The sequence below is a fragment of the Prionailurus viverrinus genome, chromosome A2, assembly GCF_022837055.1.
Source record: "Prionailurus viverrinus isolate Anna chromosome A2, UM_Priviv_1.0, whole genome shotgun sequence".
Lineage (NCBI taxonomy): Eukaryota > Metazoa > Chordata > Mammalia > Carnivora > Felidae > Prionailurus > Prionailurus viverrinus.
In genome coordinates, this window is record NC_062562.1 from 7,496,426 (window position 1) to 7,513,993 (window position 17,568).

Sequence of the window (17,568 nt, forward strand, 5' to 3'; positions counted from 1 at the left end):
GGAGAGTTTTCTCAGGAGGCTGCACAGAACAGGAGAGAAATGTCTGAGAATGAACGCCCCCTGGGAATAGCCCTCAGCCGATGGGGGTGGTGGACGAGAACCCCAGCTCCCTCACCTGCAGGAGGGGAAGACTAAAGTACGCGTCCTATGCCATCTCCTGGGGATCCCTGGCGGGACTGAGGCCCTAGTTGCCTGTGACCCTAGACCTGCCCCCCCTTACTGACTGCCTTCCCTTCTCTGTCTCACTTCCTTTTACAGACTGAATTATGTCGCCCCAAATTCCTACACTGAAGAGTATCCCCCAGCAACTCAGAATGGGACTGTATTTGGAGATAGGGTCCTTCAAGAGGTAATTAAGTTAAGGGGCGCCTGGATGGCTCAGTCGGTGAAGCGTCCGACTTCGGCTCCGGTCATGATCTTGCAGTTCACGAGTTCGAGCCCCGCGTCGGGCTCTGTGCTGACAGCTCAGTCTGGAACCTTCTTCAGAGTCTGTGTCTCCCTGTCTCTCTCTCTGCCCCTCCCCCACTCATACTCCGTGTCTCTCTCGCTCTCTCAAAAATAAATAAAAAACTTAAAACGTCATTAAGTGAAAACAAGGTCTCCTTAAGACAGAACCATCCCAGGGGCCAGAAGATGGCAGTGGGGGTCTAGGGTCTCGGGCAACTGGGATTAACGGGCCAGGGCCAGCCATGCCGAGAGGGGACAGGGTCCCCTGCAGGTGGGTGGGAGCCAGACCTCAGAGCTACAGAAGGCACAGTGTGTGCCTCAAAAACCCATGAGGAGAAGCTTCTGATGTGGGAAGGACCACAGGAACCTCCTTTGCGGTTTCAGGCCACAAAGTAAGGTCGTGGCACGTTGCTTCACCGCCACAAAGGAAATGGTTACTAGTTCAGGGCTGGGCTGAGCTACAGGCTCTAGGCGCCTTGGGAAACCTCCTCCCTCGTTGATCTTTCAGATATATTCCCCGACGAACAGCTGACCTCAGCCGCCTTCCCCCCTCCCACCCCCCCCCCACCCCCGGCTCAGAAGCAAAAACCATTATCTTTTAAAAATACATATTGAGCGGCGCCTGGGTGGCTCAGTCAGTTAAGCGGCCGACTCTTGGTTTCGGCCCCGGTTGTGATCTCACAGTTTGTGAGTTTGAGCCCCGCGTCGGGCTCTGTGCTGACAGCTCGGAGCCTGGAGCCTGCTTCGGATTCTGGGTCTCCCTCTTTCTCTGCCCCTCCCCCGCTCATGCTCTGTGTCTCTCTGTCTCTCAAAAATAAACAAACTGTTTCTATAAGCTTCTAGGTACTTCATATCGGTGCAACCATAGCACAGCCTACTTTTGTGACGGCAAGTGGCCAGACTAGGCTTTGTTTTGCCTAGAGAAGCCGGCTGCTACATCTGGCCCCATTAAACACCTAGAAGGCGTCAGGTGATGCCTGGACGATCCTGGGGTGTTAGAAGGGCCGAGGATGAAGGCTCAGAGCCTACCCCTGGCAGACTCCAGAAGCCAGGCCCGAGAGGAGGAGACCGCAGTGCGGAGATAAGGCCAGACTTCCAAATGGGACGACCGCAGGGGCAGAGTCCCCTTTGGCTCATGGAGGTGTGAGCACTTCCTGGCCCAAGGAATGAGGGTTCAAGCTGGGGACCACAATACCGGACCGGGCTGCCGTGTCAGGTAGCCAGATCGCTGCTGGCCCATGTTCTCAGAAAGAAGCCAGCTCCGGTATTGTAATCATCTGTTTACACACCTGGGTCCCTCTAGTGTCTGAGTTAGTGAAGGCAGGGACGGCGCCTGGTTTGTTTTGGTACAACGGTTGGCATACACCGGGCGCTCAATGGATGCTCGCGTTCCAAAAGTAGGATGAATTAGCGAATGGGCAGTTGCCACCGATCACAGAGAAGGCCTGACTTTGGACTCAGAAGACAGCCCTCGGATCTCAGCAGCGTGGGCCTGGAACACGAGGCTTCCCCCCACGGTCCCTCTGGATTGTCAAGCAAAATGCAGGGGCTCCAAGAAACGGACACGCCAACTCTTTCAGATCTGTTAAGAGAGAACAACAGAAAACAGTCCGCGTGCAGCCTGCGGAGGAAATTCCGGGGCTGGGTGGGACTGTTTTCCCTGACCCCTGAGATCACGGCTGAGTCTGGGGCCAGGCCGGTTTTTGTCTCTGCAAATTCTCTCTCACTCCCGTGGTCACAGAGGAGGTCGCGGTTTCCAACGTCGACGCCAGAGGCAGCAAGGAGATGTCCCCGGAGACGGCGAGAGAACTCGTCCAAGAATGCAGAGGTCCTGCTCCCAGACAGCACCTGTCGTTGCAGCCTGGACCCCTGTCCTTCAGCCCCTCCCGGGGTCCCCTTTTATGATCGCAACTTCCCTTCGTTCTCTTAAAAAACATCTTTTCCCCCGCGTGCCTAAGGAAGACCTGCTCCTTACGGACCACTGGAGGACATTTCCAGAGAAAAACGACATAAGAACAAAGAAAGTCGTTCAAAAGCTCACCGACGCTGGTGATCTTGTGGCTTTCATTCTGGTCGTTTTTCTCGACAGAACGGGTATCTGCTCGCCTTTGTCAAAAGTTGGGATTGTTCTGAATGCACAGCTTTGGAATCCGCTGTGTCCTCCCTGCAGTGCTGCTGAGATGGATAGTTTTTCCACACCATTGAACCTCCGAGGCTCTGATGGATTCCATATTTTAACACAGGAAAGACTGTATGTCTGTCCTCAGCGGCAAAAGGCAGGACGGGCGCCCTGAAACCACCAAAACATCTATGTGGCGACTGCGACCCTGGGGGGCGCGTGGGTGGCTCAGTCGGTGGAGGGTCCGACTTCAGTTCAGGTCATGATCTCGCGGTTCATGGGTTCCAGCCCCGCGTCGGGCTCTGTGCTGACAGCTCGGAGCCTGGAGCCTGTTTCGGATTCTGCGTCTCCCTCTCTCTCTGCCCCACGCCTGCTCACGTTCTCAAAAATAAACCAACATTAAGAAAAAAATTAAAAATAAAAAAGACTGCAACCCTGGGGTCAAATTCTGACTTTCACCACTTTCTATCTGTGACATGGGCCAGATGTTTTAATTTTCATGCCTCAGTTTATCCATCTGTAAATTGGGGATTTATTATTTCATTTCTTTCAAAACAACCCTGCCCCCCCCCCCACCAGTGAATACAGAGATTTCCATGTTCTTTCTTTTTTTTAATGTTTATTTATTTCTGAGAGAGAGACACAAAGTACGAGCAGGAGACGGTCAGAGAGAGAGAGGGAGACAGCATCGGAAGCAGGCTCCAGGCTCTGAGCTGTCAGCACAGAGGCCAACGTAGGGCTCGAACCCACAAACCGTGAGATCCATGACCTGAGCCGAAGTCGGACACTTAACCGACTGAACCACCCAGGCGCCCGTCTATTTCCTCTTTTAAAAAAAGACTTTAAAAATAAATATTAAATAGTGCAAATGTGGAGAAAAAAAAAAAGATGCCACTACCAGAGTTTTCTTCTTTTTAATTAATAGAATTTATTTATTTTTTTAATTTTTTTTTCAATGTTTATTTATTTTGGGACAGAGAGAGACAGAGCATGAACGGGGGAGGGGCAGAGAGAGAGGGAGACACAGAATCGGAAACAGGCTCCAGGCTCTGAGCCATCAGCCCAGAGCCCGACGCGGGGCTCGAACTCACGGACCGCGAGATCGTGACCTGGCTGAAGTCGGACGCTTAACCGACTGCGCCACCCAGGCGCCCCTATTTTTTTAATTTTAGGCTTGCAGAAACATTGGATGTAAAATGCAGAGGGTTACCATCTATGTCCTCTCCCCGCCAAGTGGCTTGTCCCATTATCAGCATCTTGCATCAGTGGGATCAACTTGTTACAAGCGATGGACGGATATTGAAGGTGAAATGATGTCTCTCTGGATGGGTCCTGAGCCGATGGGCCCGGTGTCCTTCGAGGAAGAAGATGAAGTGACAGATACTCCCGGAGGGAAGACCATGTGAAGACGCCTGGAGAAGATGCCCATGTGCAAGCCAGGGAGAAAGACCTCAAGAGAAACCCTTTCCCTTTCTGTCCTGCACTCCAGACTTTTTTTTTATTGGATAGTCGTTTCTGATTTGTTACCTGCACCCCCCAATGATGGTTACTAAAGCAACGGAAGCCATAAGATGCCCCCTTGTTGGGGCGCCTGGGTGGCTCAGCCGATTAAGTGGCTGACCTCAGCTCAGGTCGTGATCTCACGGTTTGTGAGTTCGAGCCCCACATGGGGCTTTCTGCTCTCAGCTCAGAGCCCGCTTTGGATCCTCTGTCTCCCTCTCTCTCGGCCCCTCACTTCCGATCTCTTTCTCTCTCTCTCTCTCTCTCTCTCTCTCTCTCTCAAAAACAAACATTAAAAAAAAAAAAAGGAGACAAAGCAGGAGGGAAATGAACTATGACTATCTTAACACACCCTAAGCTCTGTGATTAAGCAAAATTGGAGTAACTCTGCTATTTCTACAGTAATAGTTAAATGTCTTCCTAGTGGCTCTGCAGCTCCACTTCAAGAGCAGCTTTTCAGTGTTTTCTAGAACCTCTGAACTATTACTGACAGATTGCACTAATTTCCTGTATGATTTTCTTTTTTCTTTTTTGCCTTTTTGTTTTTGTTTTTGCCAAATGTCTGACCTTTGTAATTCGCCGGATGCCTGCACAATTCTGTCTCTTCGCGTCAGTTCAGTTGGTGTGGGTTAGGGGGGCTTGGAGGGTGCGTCACGGACACGCGCCATTTCCTCCCACTGGCGGACAGAGCGGTGGCTCTGGGGGACCGCGACCGGCTGGGAGACTAGCGTGGGGGACCCGTGTAGGGCCGCGCTTCCGCTGATGACCGCCAGGGGGCGCGAGAGGCCGAGACCGGAGCCTGGTCCTTGCAGGGACGCCGGGGCGGGGCGGGGACTTGGGGGGGAGGGGGGACTGCCTCTGGGGCGGGGCTTCGGAGGAGGTACCTCACCCGCCAGGCCTAGGGTCCCACTTTTCCTCCAGCCACCCCCCCCCCCCCCCCCCCCCGGCATGCTCTCCTTCGGCCTCCACTCTGCCTCCCGTCCTCCCTGCCCTTGTGTTCCATTTTCCTGCCCTCTGCGCCACCCCTCTCCCTTCCTCCTTTGCGCCAACACTTTCCTGCCCACTTTTGCCCACATTTTCACGCCCTCATGCGCATCCCGGCATTTCCCCATGCTCCCTCGCATCTCCATTTTTCTCGCCCTCCTTTGCGTCCCCGCTTTCGGGCCCTCAGCCCCTGGCTCTTAGGCTCCTTATTTCAAATGACCTTTTAGAGAAAGTCATGGAAGGACACACTCCTAGCCGTGAATGTGGCCTGTCGTCCAGGGAGGAGGCAGTGACTCCTACATGAACATCTTTAGTTCCACATATTCCAAAGAGCAGACAGTTTGACAAACATTTGTTATTTAAATGTAAAGTATTTTCTCCCTTTGAGCTGAGCCCTTTGTAGGGGCGGGGGCGGTCACAGAAGATTCTGAAAGTCCTGAGCCCTCCAAGGACCTGCTCACACACACCCTCCAACCCAGGGCTGGATAAAGAGGGCACATGAGTGGAGTAGCACGGACCTGGGGGAGGGGGGGGGGGCAGGGAGACAACGTGGGCTAAGGGCTGCAGGAGTTGGGGGGGAGCCCTCAATGCCAAGTGCATAATTTTTGCTCTGAAATGCCTGCTGTGGGTCTGTCATCGTCAAGAAAGGCCCAGTGATCAATGGCACAGGGCTCGAGGCAACCTGCTTCACCTGCTATGGCTGAGCAGCCTTCCGAGGGAGAAAGGACAGGTTTGGGCCGAAATGCGGAAGTGGGGCCGGAGTTGGCAGGGCGGAGGGGTGTCAGAGGTTGCCACGTTCATGTCCCTCTTGGAGCTTCAAAGCCCAGCCTCGACTGACCTTGCTTCCTGTGTGGCTTTGGGCAGTTACCTTGGCCTCTGAGCCCCGTGAGACGAATGAGTTCAGTGAGCTGATGTGTAGGCAGAGGCTTAGGGGACCCGATGGCTTGTAACGAGATGCCGCTTCATGGAGCTTCATTCACTCATTCATTTATTCCACATCAGTTTCTTGAGCACCTACTGTGTACCAGGCTTTGGGAACGCAACCGTGACTAGGACAGCCCAGGACCCCACCCACTTGGAGCCCCCAGCATAGCGGGGTTATTAACCATAAGAGTGGTCAGTGCTGAGCACTATACCTACGGGGCCCAGGTGGCACCTAGGGGGTACCAGGGCAGCACATCGTGCCTTCTCTCCACCCCTGGTGGAGAACGAGGAGCCCGCAGGGGCATTTCGGGGCATCTGCTTCCCTGGCCCTGGGAGCCTTTGCTCCAGCATCCAGTTGTGATGTGATAAAAGCTTATGAAGGAGGAGAGGTAACTGCTGGGGCCCCCTCCCTGGCAGACGATCAGGCTGCCAGGAGAGCGGGGGGCACAGCAAACCAGCCTGGGTGCCCCCGACCCCGGCCCTATACCATCTGGGGAAACCGTAGCCCAGGGGTTTAGGAGAGATGCTGACTTCAACCTCCGGAGCACCCCAGTCTGGCTGACACGGCTGAAATGCACACTCCCTACTCTTCCTGGAAGAGACTGTTATCTTTCTTCAATGGCTTCACGGCGGTAAGTATGTCACCACCCAGACCCTGGGGCTTTGCCGCCCTTCCTCCATAGCTGTCTCCCTCAAAGACAGAAATAAGTTGATCCAAATTTCACCGGCATCCGGATCGGTGGTCTCCGGGGAAGCAGGAGGGATGTAGGGCAGACGGACGAGGAGCAGGACAGGTTGCGAACGGGTGTAGGCTCCATGGACCCAGAGTTGGTGAAATCAAGCACAGAAGAGTGTGATGGGGGAGGGGGGCTGGGTTGGCCCTGGAGGAGGTCGGCTCTAAGTCAAATCTTGCGGAAAATTAAGTTGTTTGGGAAGGGCAAAAGGGAGGGGGTATTTGCCCGGTCCTTTACATTTTTCGAAAAAGGCTTTTTTTTTTCTTACTATGAAAGTGACCCAGAATGTACCTCATTAAAGAAGCAATTGTTTTGGTAGCAGAATTGCACTAAGGAAAGACTGCCAGGAAAAAAAGAAGGGTATTAAAGACCACTCTTCATCTTGTTATCTGTGATGTAACATTTTCACGGGAATTAAATGAGACAAGTACATTTCTTTCCTTTTTTTTTTTTAAGTACATTTCTTTTTTAAAGCAGGCTCCACGTGCGGCGCCTGGGTGGCTCAGTCGGTTAAGCATCCAACGCTTGATTTCAGCTTGGGTCATGATCTCACGGTTCATGGGATCAAGCTCCTCATGGAGCCCCGCAGGGGGCTCTGCACTCACCGCCCGGGGGCTGCTTGGGCCTCTTTCTCTCCCTCTCTCTCTGCCTCTCCCCCACTCGTGAGCACATACTCTCAAGATACAGAAGCATTTAAAAAAATTTTTTTTCTTACATTTATTTATGTTTGAGAGACAGAGAGAGACAGAGCACAAGTGGGGGAGGGGCAGAGAGAGAAGGAGACACAGAATCCGAAGCAGGCTCCAGGCTCTGGGCCGTCAGCACAGAGCCTGACTCGGGGCTCGAACTCACAAGCTGAGAGATCATGACCTGAGCGGAAGTCGGATGCTTAACTGAGCCACCCAGGCACCCCTTTTATTTTTTATTTTTAAATGTTTATTTTTGAGACAGAGAGAGACAGAGCATGAACGGGGGACGGGCAGAGAGAGGGAGACACAGAATCTGAAACGGGCTCCAGGCTCTGAGCTGTCAGCACAGAGCCCGACGCGGGGCTCGAACTCATGGACCGTGAGATCATGACCTGAGCCGAAGTCGGCCGCTTAATGACTGAGCCACCCAGGCGCCCCCAAACCTTTAACATTTTAAACATGAACTTCGAAGGGTCCTCCCGCACACACGCGCGCGCACACACACACACACACACACACACGTCTGTTGCCTGGCAACCATATATGAGCCGATCTCTCCACATCCTCGCTAACTCTGGGTACACGGGTATTATCATTTTTTTTTGTTTTTGTTTTTGTTTTTTTGGTGCCGAGACCCGGGAGTATTATCATTTTTTAATGTTTTTGCTGACTTTATCCGCCTTTGCTCTTCTCCCCTCCCCTGGGAGAGCTCCATGTGTATACAACTGACAGACTGTTTTTCCCTGTCTGACTCCTGTCCCAAAGATATCTGGTGTGATCCTCACTGGCCGGGGCATCTATGGCAGCTTCAGAGGGGCTATCCTGGCGAGGGTCCTCGCGCTGTCCTCCGCATACCTCCTTCACGTTGGCTCCCTGTGCCCGGCAATGAGCTGCCTCACGGGGCCGCTTGGCTTTGCCCGGTGGTCTGGAGCAACCAAAGGAGGCAGAGACACTCTCTTGTTTGTAAGTCGGATCTGCACACAGACCCCAAAGTACCCTCCCGTATGAATCCTTCCTCGCACGCATCACAGCCCCCTGACAGCAGGCATCCCCTACTCTTCAGCGTTTGTGGTCTCATACGACGGCATCAGAATGCATCCGTGTTCTTCCTTTATGTTGTATCTCGGTCGGGACTCCTCTCCCACCCAAGGCCATAAATTACAGTCTCCCGGGTCTTCTTCCCATAATTTTAAATCTTGCTTTCTCACTTTTAGCTCTTTGGCTTTTGGGAGTTTTATTATCGGAGCGTGGTGTGAGGTAGGGGTCAGTCCTCTCCCGCCTGCGCTAATTTCCATTTTTCTTGGGTCTTTTCTGGGCACGCTGGTCTGTGTCATCAGCCCGTGTGTACGTTCCCACTCACGCAACACTGTGGCCACTGTCATGTGTGTCCAAGTTCACGAGGTACAAGAGTTTTGAGCACGATCGTGCAGACGGCGTGTTGCAGATTGTATGTGTCTTGCCCCATCCGGCCTTGGCTAACCCCCCAAAGTCTGGCCCCCAGTCTCCCCACTCCCATTTCCCTTAGAATCGTGTCTGAGTGGATTATCCCACCCTAGGTAAAATTTGTCTCCAGCATTTTTTGTTTGTTTGTTTTCCTTCCTCCACTGTGTTGCTGCAAAACTCTGGTTATTTCAGGGTGGGGGGTTTCAGGGAGACCCTCAATACGGTCATCTCCCAGAGCGTAAACCACCTCCACGATTAAAAGCACCCCGCCCCCACTCCCCTCCTCCCTGAAGCTCTATCATCTTGATTCCTCAGTTACTCCCTTCAGCAAATAGTTATTTATTGGACAGGTCCCGTGCCTGAAATATTTCATTTCCTTTTCAATCTGATGCAGACGCTATTTGCTAGTTTATTTATAGGTTAACTTGGAGGAATCCGAGTGCTCTCTCTCACACGCCACGTCCAACCCATCAGCAAATCCGATTGACCTTACCCTTAGTACCTGTCCCTCCAAAGCCTCTGAGAACTCAAAAAAAGCAAACTCAAGGGGGCGCCTGGGTGGCTCAGTCGGTTGAGCATTGGACTCTTGCTTTCGGTTCAGGCCGTGATCCCAAAGTCGTGGAATAGAGCCCAGTGTTGGGCTGTGCGCTGAGCACGGGGCCTGCTTAGGATTCTCTCTCTCTCTCCCTCGGTTCTCTCCCCCGCTGTCTCTGTCTTCTTAAAAAAAGAAAACAGAAAAATTAAATTAAAAAAAGAAAAGAAAAGAAAAGCAAAATCATTTTGATGGTGTGGGGAGCCACAGAGGATTCTGAGAAGAGGTAGGAGCCCTGACTCAGGGACTCACGGGCGCCCTCTGGTGGCCCTTGGGGGAACGGTGTGGGGAGACCGCTCTGGAGGGACTGTGCTGGTCCAGGTGGGAGACAGTGGGGGCTGGGAGGCATGAGGCTGCGGAGGGGGGGAGAAGCGGGCAGATTAGGGGTAGGTTCTGAAAATGGAACCTATCAAGGACATACAGACGCCTGGATATCGGTACTCTGGCCACCTCGGTCACCGAGAGGCGGGGACATGGTAATAACATTAATCCTCGCTATCTGTCCCATGAGCCGCTAGTCTAGGGTTCCACAACTGCTAAGCCCTGCATCCGTGTTTGTCCTTGTGGGTCCCTGGATGTGTACCCGCTGCTGTGCCTTCCTGCCTTTCCTAGCTAGATAAGGCCAGCCACGGGCCGGTCTGGCAACTCCAAGCCTGGATGTGCAAACAGATTTTAAAAATCATGATCATAATAGGCAAAGATGGGAATAGATGAAAGGGGGGCCAGGAGCTGACCTTTCTTTGCCCCCGTCTGACCCCCAGAAGCTCTGCAGAACCCACTGACGCCCCTGGAGCTGGTCCAACCCCCACATTGTACAAATGGGGAAACTGAGGCCCGGGCTGAGCAGCAGTTTCTCCTTGAGGGGTAACTTGGAGACATCTCCTCTGTTTGCTGCCTTTCGCATTGTTTTCCCCTGGGCTGGTGAATTTTGTCTGAAACATAAGCCAGCAGACCTAAGTCCCCCCCCCCCCCCCGTAGCCACTAACCTGTCCCCCCGTGTCTTCCCTACAGTCCCCTTTACCTCTTCCCCCATTTGCAAAGGTTTTCAGCCCGTTTCTCCTCCCCTCCTCTTGCCTCTGTTCTGTCCTTCCAACCCTCCCTCCTGCTTCCTCCATGGGCACACAGCCTTTATTGACCTGGAGGTCCCTCATAGGTCTTCCTGATGCCCAGAAAGTTCTGGGCATGAAATGGAGGTCCAGCTAGTGGCTCCCAAGAAAACCTCGGTGTCAACATCCTGGCCAAATGCAGGAAAATGACACACAGAGGAAATAACCCCCACACCCCACCCAGGCTGAGTTCTTTCAAACTGAAGAGGCTATGTGGCCTGGGAATGAGGGGAAGAGGGACAGGTCCCTCCCTTGCAGGGACAAGGTTGCACAGGCTCCCAGCCCCCTCCCTCCCTTCCCTCCGTGTCTTCCAATGTTTCCCGTTCGTGGTTATCATTCTCATCGCTGAAATCACAGTGGTCCTCGCCTTCTTCCCCATTGTAAGTACAATGTTGCCTCTCCCACGGCACATTACAAATCAATCGGATCAGTAGAGGCACTGCCCCTCCCTCCCCCACTCAGTGATACCTGGCCCACGGGTCCCTGGGACGGGATACCAGGTCTCCACAAATGGGGTGAGGAGCCAGAAACCTCCGCTGTCCCCTCAAAGCCCTCAAGAGACTGGCCGAGTTAATTTCACCATCTCTGCTTCTCTCCTGCATTTGGTGGTAAGGTATCAGAATGGAATGGAGGAAGAAAATAAGACAAAAAATAAATTTTAAAAAAAGGTAATGGGAAAAGCGGTAAAATTTGTTGGGGTTTTGAAACGTGTTAGAAACAGAGGGCTATTTAGCAGAATCCGTCAAGATGATGAGGCATGGATGCTTTGACCCAACTGTCCCATCTCTAGGAATTATCCAAGGATTTGCTTGCTCAGGTGCAGAACGACATATAGCTCAGGGCGTGCAAAAGACTGCCACGGGCCTCGTAAGCCTCGGGAGGAGGGTGGCTAATTTATAATAACGCATACAAGGAAGTCCAATGCAGGGGGAAAGAAGGAAGTAGGAGGCTCCCCATGCACGAGGTGGTGCCTTCTCCGGGACAAGACGCTCTCCTCCATTGCATCAACCCCTCCAGAGGCAGACCCTGAGATGAGGTTCTGCAGGTTCATGGTTTATTAGAGAGGTGGTCCCAAGAAGCACCTGTAGGGGACAGGGGAAGTGAGGCAGGGAAGGGGACGCAGCCCTTAAAGGGTGACGCTGCAGGGCTGCCGGGCTCATCGAATGTGTGCCCCCACAGGGGACAATGTTGACGTACCTCCCATCAGGATTGCCTGAGGGCCGCCCCCAGGGCACCTGTGGGCTGAGAGGCCACAGAGAGCCAGCCCTGGGTTCCTGGCCGCGTGCGCAGAAATGACAAATGCCACGGGGATGTGAGCAGGGCACCGAGAGCAATTTCTACTCTTGTTAAGAGCAGCCAGATGCCTAGGGCGACTGGGTGGCTGGGTCGGTTAAGCAGCTGACTTCAGCTCAGGTCAGGATGTCACGGTTCGTGAGTTCGAGCCCTGCGTCAGGCTCTCCGCTGTCTGCTCGGAGCCCGCTTCGGATTCTGTGTCTCCTGCTCTCTGTGCCCCTCCCCTCTCTGTCTCTCCAAAACAAAGAAACATTAAAAAAAAAAAAAAGTTTAAAAAATAATAAAAAGAACAACCAGATGCCGACCAGTGAGAATAGTTACAAAGCAGGGAGAGGAATGATGAGAATATGCTTTGCTTTGACACACATTGAATACCTCTTTTGGGACACAGGAAACAGTAACAGTCACCCGCGGCCGGGTGGGAGGCACTTGTTGGCTGGGAGAAAAAGGTGGGAGGGAGACTTTTTCGCCGCGTCGCCTTCTGTGCTTGGTGGATATTGTGCCACGTGACTGCTCCACCTCGTCCAAAAAGCCTGTTTTATTTAGACCCTTATTTAAAAAAAAAAAAAAATAGAAAATTACATTCGCCCCTTTTGTGCGGAGACCGATTCCGCGGCTAAAGATGATCGCGGAGGCTTTAATGGAGTTACAGCCAAATCGGGGGTGTAGCAGGCCTGTGGGCGATTCAGAAGAGCAGACGATTCAGGTTTGTGATGGGTACAACCAGATGCACGAGCTCAAGACCCACGCTCTTCTCGGGGCGGGGGGGGGGGGGGGGGGATGGCAGCCAGGATTTATCCTCCTTCAGTGCAGACCCAGAGCTTAGGCAGGGCATGGGCTGTGAAGGGGACAGAAGGGGGCAGAAGGGACACCCCCGCCTCGCCGCTCTGTCCCCGAGAAACCTCACCGAGCGGGGTACCTTGCGCTGCCGTGTGTCCGTCACTTCCCTGTCTCGTCTCTGAGGTTCAAGAAGTGGCCTTGGAGCACGTCTTCGCGACCCTGAGGAAGAATCTGTAATTACAGTGAGCAGGACGACTGTTCCGCGGAATGGAACTTGGTCACGGGGACGGTGAGGCTCACACCTTGTGTGTGTTATTGTGGCAAAAGACACGCCACATGAAGTTACCCGTCTCAACCGTTAGAAAAATTAAAAAAAAAATTTTTTTTAATGTTTATTCATTTTTTTGAGAGACAGAGCGCAAGCGGGGGGGGGGGGGGCGGAGAGAGAGGGAGACCCAGAATCCGAGGCAGGCTCCAGGCTCCGAGCTGCCAGCACAGAGCCGGACGCGGGGCTCGAACTCACGAACCGGGAGATCGGGACCTGAGCCGAAGTCAGACGCTCAGCGTCTTGGTGTTTAAGGAACCGGACCGGCTGGCCTGTGGTGTCTAAGCTCTTGGGGCGGGTGGGTTAGCAGCGTCCCTGAAGCCAGGAAGGGTTTGGAAGGAGAGAGCATTCCCTGTCTCTAGAAGTGTGTCACATCCGGGGCTTGGGCCCGGAAACTGCTGTGGGGCCACGTTCAGGCTTGGGAGGGGGCCCCACCGTGGGTAGGCGGCCTGCCGCATCCCAGTTTTGGCTCCCGAGGCTCGAGACGGGAGAGAACGTCTCTCATACATTCGTACGGCCCTTGCCCTGATATTTATTGAGCACCTACTGCGTGCTGGGCACTGTTCAGGGCTCTGGGGACACAGCAGGGCACAGAGCAAAATCCTTGCCCGGTGTTCCTGGCGCTTAAGTGGGGACACCGACGAGAAATCAGTAAGTGAGCGTGGGTGTCCGAGGTGATACGTGCTGTGAAGAAGAACAAGGCAGGGAAAGGGCAGAGAGAGTAAGGGTCTGGTAGTCAAAGGTGCTGTGTGTCATCCATTGTCATCACACAGTGGGATGCCCTGTCCTGGCCCCTTTGCGGGGGTCCTGCCATGCGTTCCGGCCAATGAGCCGTGGCCGGAAGTCTTGTGGGTCGCTTCTGGGCCAAATTATTTAATTGCCAGTGCAGGTCCCCCCCCCCCCCCCCCCCCGAGAGCTCTCTTTCCTCCTGCCACGACCGTAGGACATCTGGACGGTGGCTGCTTCCCCAGCCTGAGTTCCTGAGTCATTCTGATAAAGCAGAGCCCCCCTGCCAAGCCGTGAGGGGCATGTAGCATGCGTGGGAAGTGAACTGTGGAGATTGAGGGGCCATCTGTTACGCAGCATCACCTGACCCCGCCTGGCTGATACAGGGGCTGTGGCTAACTTGGAAAGAGGGTGCAGGGCAGGCCTTCCCCGGGCGGGACGTTTGAATAGAGAGCTGAATGAAAAGTGAGTGAGAGACCCGAGCAGGTATTTGAGGGCATAGCGTTCCAGAAAGAGGGAACAGCCTGTATAAAGGCCCCGGGGCTGGAGGTGGCTAAGTGCATTTGAGGAACCGTGAGGGGACCAGCGTGGCTGGCGCTGAGTGAGTAAGAGGGAGAGTGGAGGGAGATGAGGGCCTGGGGGTGACTGGGCAGGTCGCGCAGGGGCTCGCGGGCCATGGTGAGGAGTTCAGCTTTTACCGCCCAGTACTAGGCACCGAGGGCGCCTGGGTGACTCAGTCATTCCGCATCTTGACTTTGGCTCAGGCCAGGATCGCACGGTTCACGAGTTGGAGTCCCACACTGGGTGAGCTCGTACCCCGCTTCTCTCTCTCTCTCTGGTCCTCGCTCACTTGCACCCTCTCGCTCTCAAAAAAAAAAAAAAAAAAAAAAAAAGATGAACACCCAGGGAGGGTTCTGAGCCTTGAACGCCTAGAGGGAGGGAGGCATTTAGCACGAGAGCCCCCGGCATAGGCCTATGTTGCCGACTCTAGACCGTAGCCATGGTGACCATGCTTTCTATTGTGTTCATTATTTCCAGAGTTGAAAGGGCACCTTCAAGTGCCTATCCTCCTCTCTGCAGCTAAAGTGCTGTGGGGCAAGGAACTACACAGGCTTTTCTGGGTCTTCCTTTGAAATGACTGCTGGTCCCTCGGACCCCAGGGGCTGCAGCCCACAAGGGTGACACCATCCACCAGGGGGTCACTCAAGATTTTGTTGGACGGCACCTAGATAGACCTCCTCACCGCCCCCCCAACACACACACCCCTGCCCAGGGCTGGTGACTTTTATAAAAATTGCCTATTTGCAGGAAGCCCAGCAAAAAAGGTCAAGGGAGGAAGAACGTAACTGGAGCTGGGTGTTCAGCTCATTCTGACCCCACAGCCTTGGGGGGGGGGGGAGGTCAAGGTTACCACGCCCGTTTCACAGACGGGGCAACCGAGGCTTGGGGGAAGGGACGGCTCAAGGTCACGTGGCCTTGGCAGAGCTGGGTTGGAAGCTGGGTTCGGGGCTACACTGCCTGCCTTACAGAGGGGCTGAAATACAGCGATAACGAGGAACAGAGATCACTGTAGGATGGTGACAGCGGCCACAGGACCAGGCACTCAGTTTGTGAGTTCAGTCCCCATCACATACCTTGAGGTGGGGACTGCTTTGGTCCCATTTTACAGATGAGGAGACCGAGGCACAGAAAGGTTCCGAACAGCGAATCGGCACCTTGACAGTGTTATCGCTGTGTTTTTCACCTGTGTTCGCCACTCAAATGTTGGCTCGGCCGAGGCAGGGGTTACGGCTTGTTTCGTACATTGCTGGGCTCCCAGTGCTTGGCTCCCAGCAGGCACTCAATAAATGCCTATTAAGTGAAGGGGGCCGGCCAAGAGCAAGGTCAAGGCAGCTCAGGCTTCCGGAAGCAAGAACTGCCAGGGGCCTAGAGAGTGGAGCTTCTCTGTGACTGTCCCCTCGCCTGCAGGTGGCTGTTCCGCCCACACACCGGGGCTTCCGCTCGTTGGCTCTATGACCGAGGTCAGGACCCCAGCCTCCCTCTCATTTGTAAGTTTGCGCTGGCCCATTGTTGAGTCGCTCCTGATGGGGAGGCCAGCCGAGGCTTCGCACCATGTCCTACCCAACTGCAAGCCATGAACTGATTCTGGGAAGTGACTGTCACCAACGCCAGGGAGGTCCTGCCCAAGGGAAGGGTCCCAGGGAGGCAGTGGTGGAAAGGGGATGACTTCTCCGTCATCTTCTTCTTTGAGGTGCTCTCCCTCTCTCTCTGCTCCTCCCCTGCTCGCGTGTACATACACACACTCTCTCAAAATAAATAAACTTTAAAAAGGAAGAAAATCCTTTGAAAAATAAACAATAAAAGCTTAAAAGAAACGAGGCATGCAAAGAAACAAGAAAGTGGGGAGAGAGAGACAGAGACAGACAGACAGACGGCGTGAGTGGGGGAGGGGCAGAGAGAGAGTGAGGGAGACACAGAATCCGGAGCAGGCTCCAGGCTCTGGGCTGTCAGTGCAGAGCCCGACGTGGGGGCTTGAGCCCGAGAACCCCTGATCTGTATTTTTTAAATAGGCATTTTTTTCATTGTACAAACTTATATTGCATCTATGTTTACAAACGATACCACACCCTCTTCCCCCAAAGAGGTCACGATACTCAGGATCCCAGCAGGGAACAGAATCGAGCCCCGAGGTGGTCCTTTTAAGAAATTTTCAAGGGCGGGGCACCTGGGTGGCTCAGTCAGTGAAGAGACCAACTTCGGTTCAGGTCATGATCTCACTGTTCATGAGTTCAAGCCCCGCATCAGGCTCTCGGCTGTCAGCACAGAGCCCGCTTCGGATCCTCTGTCTCCCTCTTTCTCTGCTCCTCCCCAACTCATGCTCCATTTCTCTGTCTCTCAAAAATAAACATTTAAAAAAGAAAAAAAGGAGTTTTCAGGGGCTTCCTTGCTGAGGTGCGGGCAGGGTTAAGAAAACGAGGGATGAGGGGCGCCTGGGTGGCGCAGTCGGTGAAGCGGCCGACTTCAGCCAGGTCACGATCTCGCGGTCCGTGAGTTCACGATCTCGCGAGATCTCGAGTGATCTCGCGTGAGTTCGAGCCCCGCGTCGGGCTCTGGGCTGATGGCTCAGAGCCTGGAGCCTGTTTCCGGTTCTGTGTCTCCCTCTCTCTCTGCCCCTCCCCCGTTCATGCTCTGTCTCTCTCTGTCCCAAAAATAAAGTTGAAAAAAAAAAATTAAAAAAAAAACAAAACGAGGGATGAGGCACCGAGAGGCTAGCAACATGGGGAGCTTTTTACTTCTAAGTCTGAAGGGGTAGCAGAAGAGGGGCCATCCGACCTACGGCTGCAGTCTTGGAGGGCTCAGGATGGGCAGAAGAAAGGAGGGAGTGGGGAAGAAATACTCCAACTTTTCCTCCAGCCTCGCCCATCTCCTGAAGGTGTTTCCTATTGGCCAAAGCTAACAGGAAGTGGAAGGGCGGGAGGTTCTGGGAAATGTAGTTTGCACGACCCAGGGCAGAGCGGAAGAGAGTGAAGATAGGTGGGAAACAAGGGGAAAACGACCAACGCTCATGATGAAAGGCCTCCACTTTCTGCTTCTAAGACTGATTGTGTAAACCGAGCAAAGTCGCTCCAGCCTGACCATGAGGGGCCTTCAGCTCTTTGTCAAACCCCGCCCTTTACTTTTCTGGAAGAAGATGCTTCCCTTCTCAGTGTCTCCAATTTGATTTGGGTTCCAGAGGCCCCTCAAGTTGGTTCAATATCTCTTTCTTTTTTTTTTTTTAAGTTTATTTATTTATTTTGAGTGTGTGTGTGTGTGAGAGAGAGAGAGAGAGAGAGAGAGAGAGAGAGAGAGCAGGGGAGGGGCAAAGAGAGAGAGAGAATCCCAAGCCAGTGCAGAGCCCGACTCGGG

General features: G+C 53.7%; 1 protein-coding gene across 1 annotated transcript; it reads left to right on the forward strand.

Annotated features, from left to right (window-relative positions):
* The first annotated feature begins 3,906 nt into the window (after positions 1 to 3,906).
* On the forward strand, positions 3,907 to 14,844 carry TSPAN16 (tetraspanin 16). The gene is given in 7 exon segments (XM_047826791.1): positions 3,907 to 3,968; positions 6,528 to 6,606; positions 8,163 to 8,389; positions 10,813 to 10,918; positions 12,795 to 12,844; positions 12,846 to 12,900; positions 14,743 to 14,844. Coding segments are annotated over 7 exon segments (681 nt in total).
* The last annotated feature ends 2,724 nt before the right edge of the window (positions 14,845 to 17,568 follow it).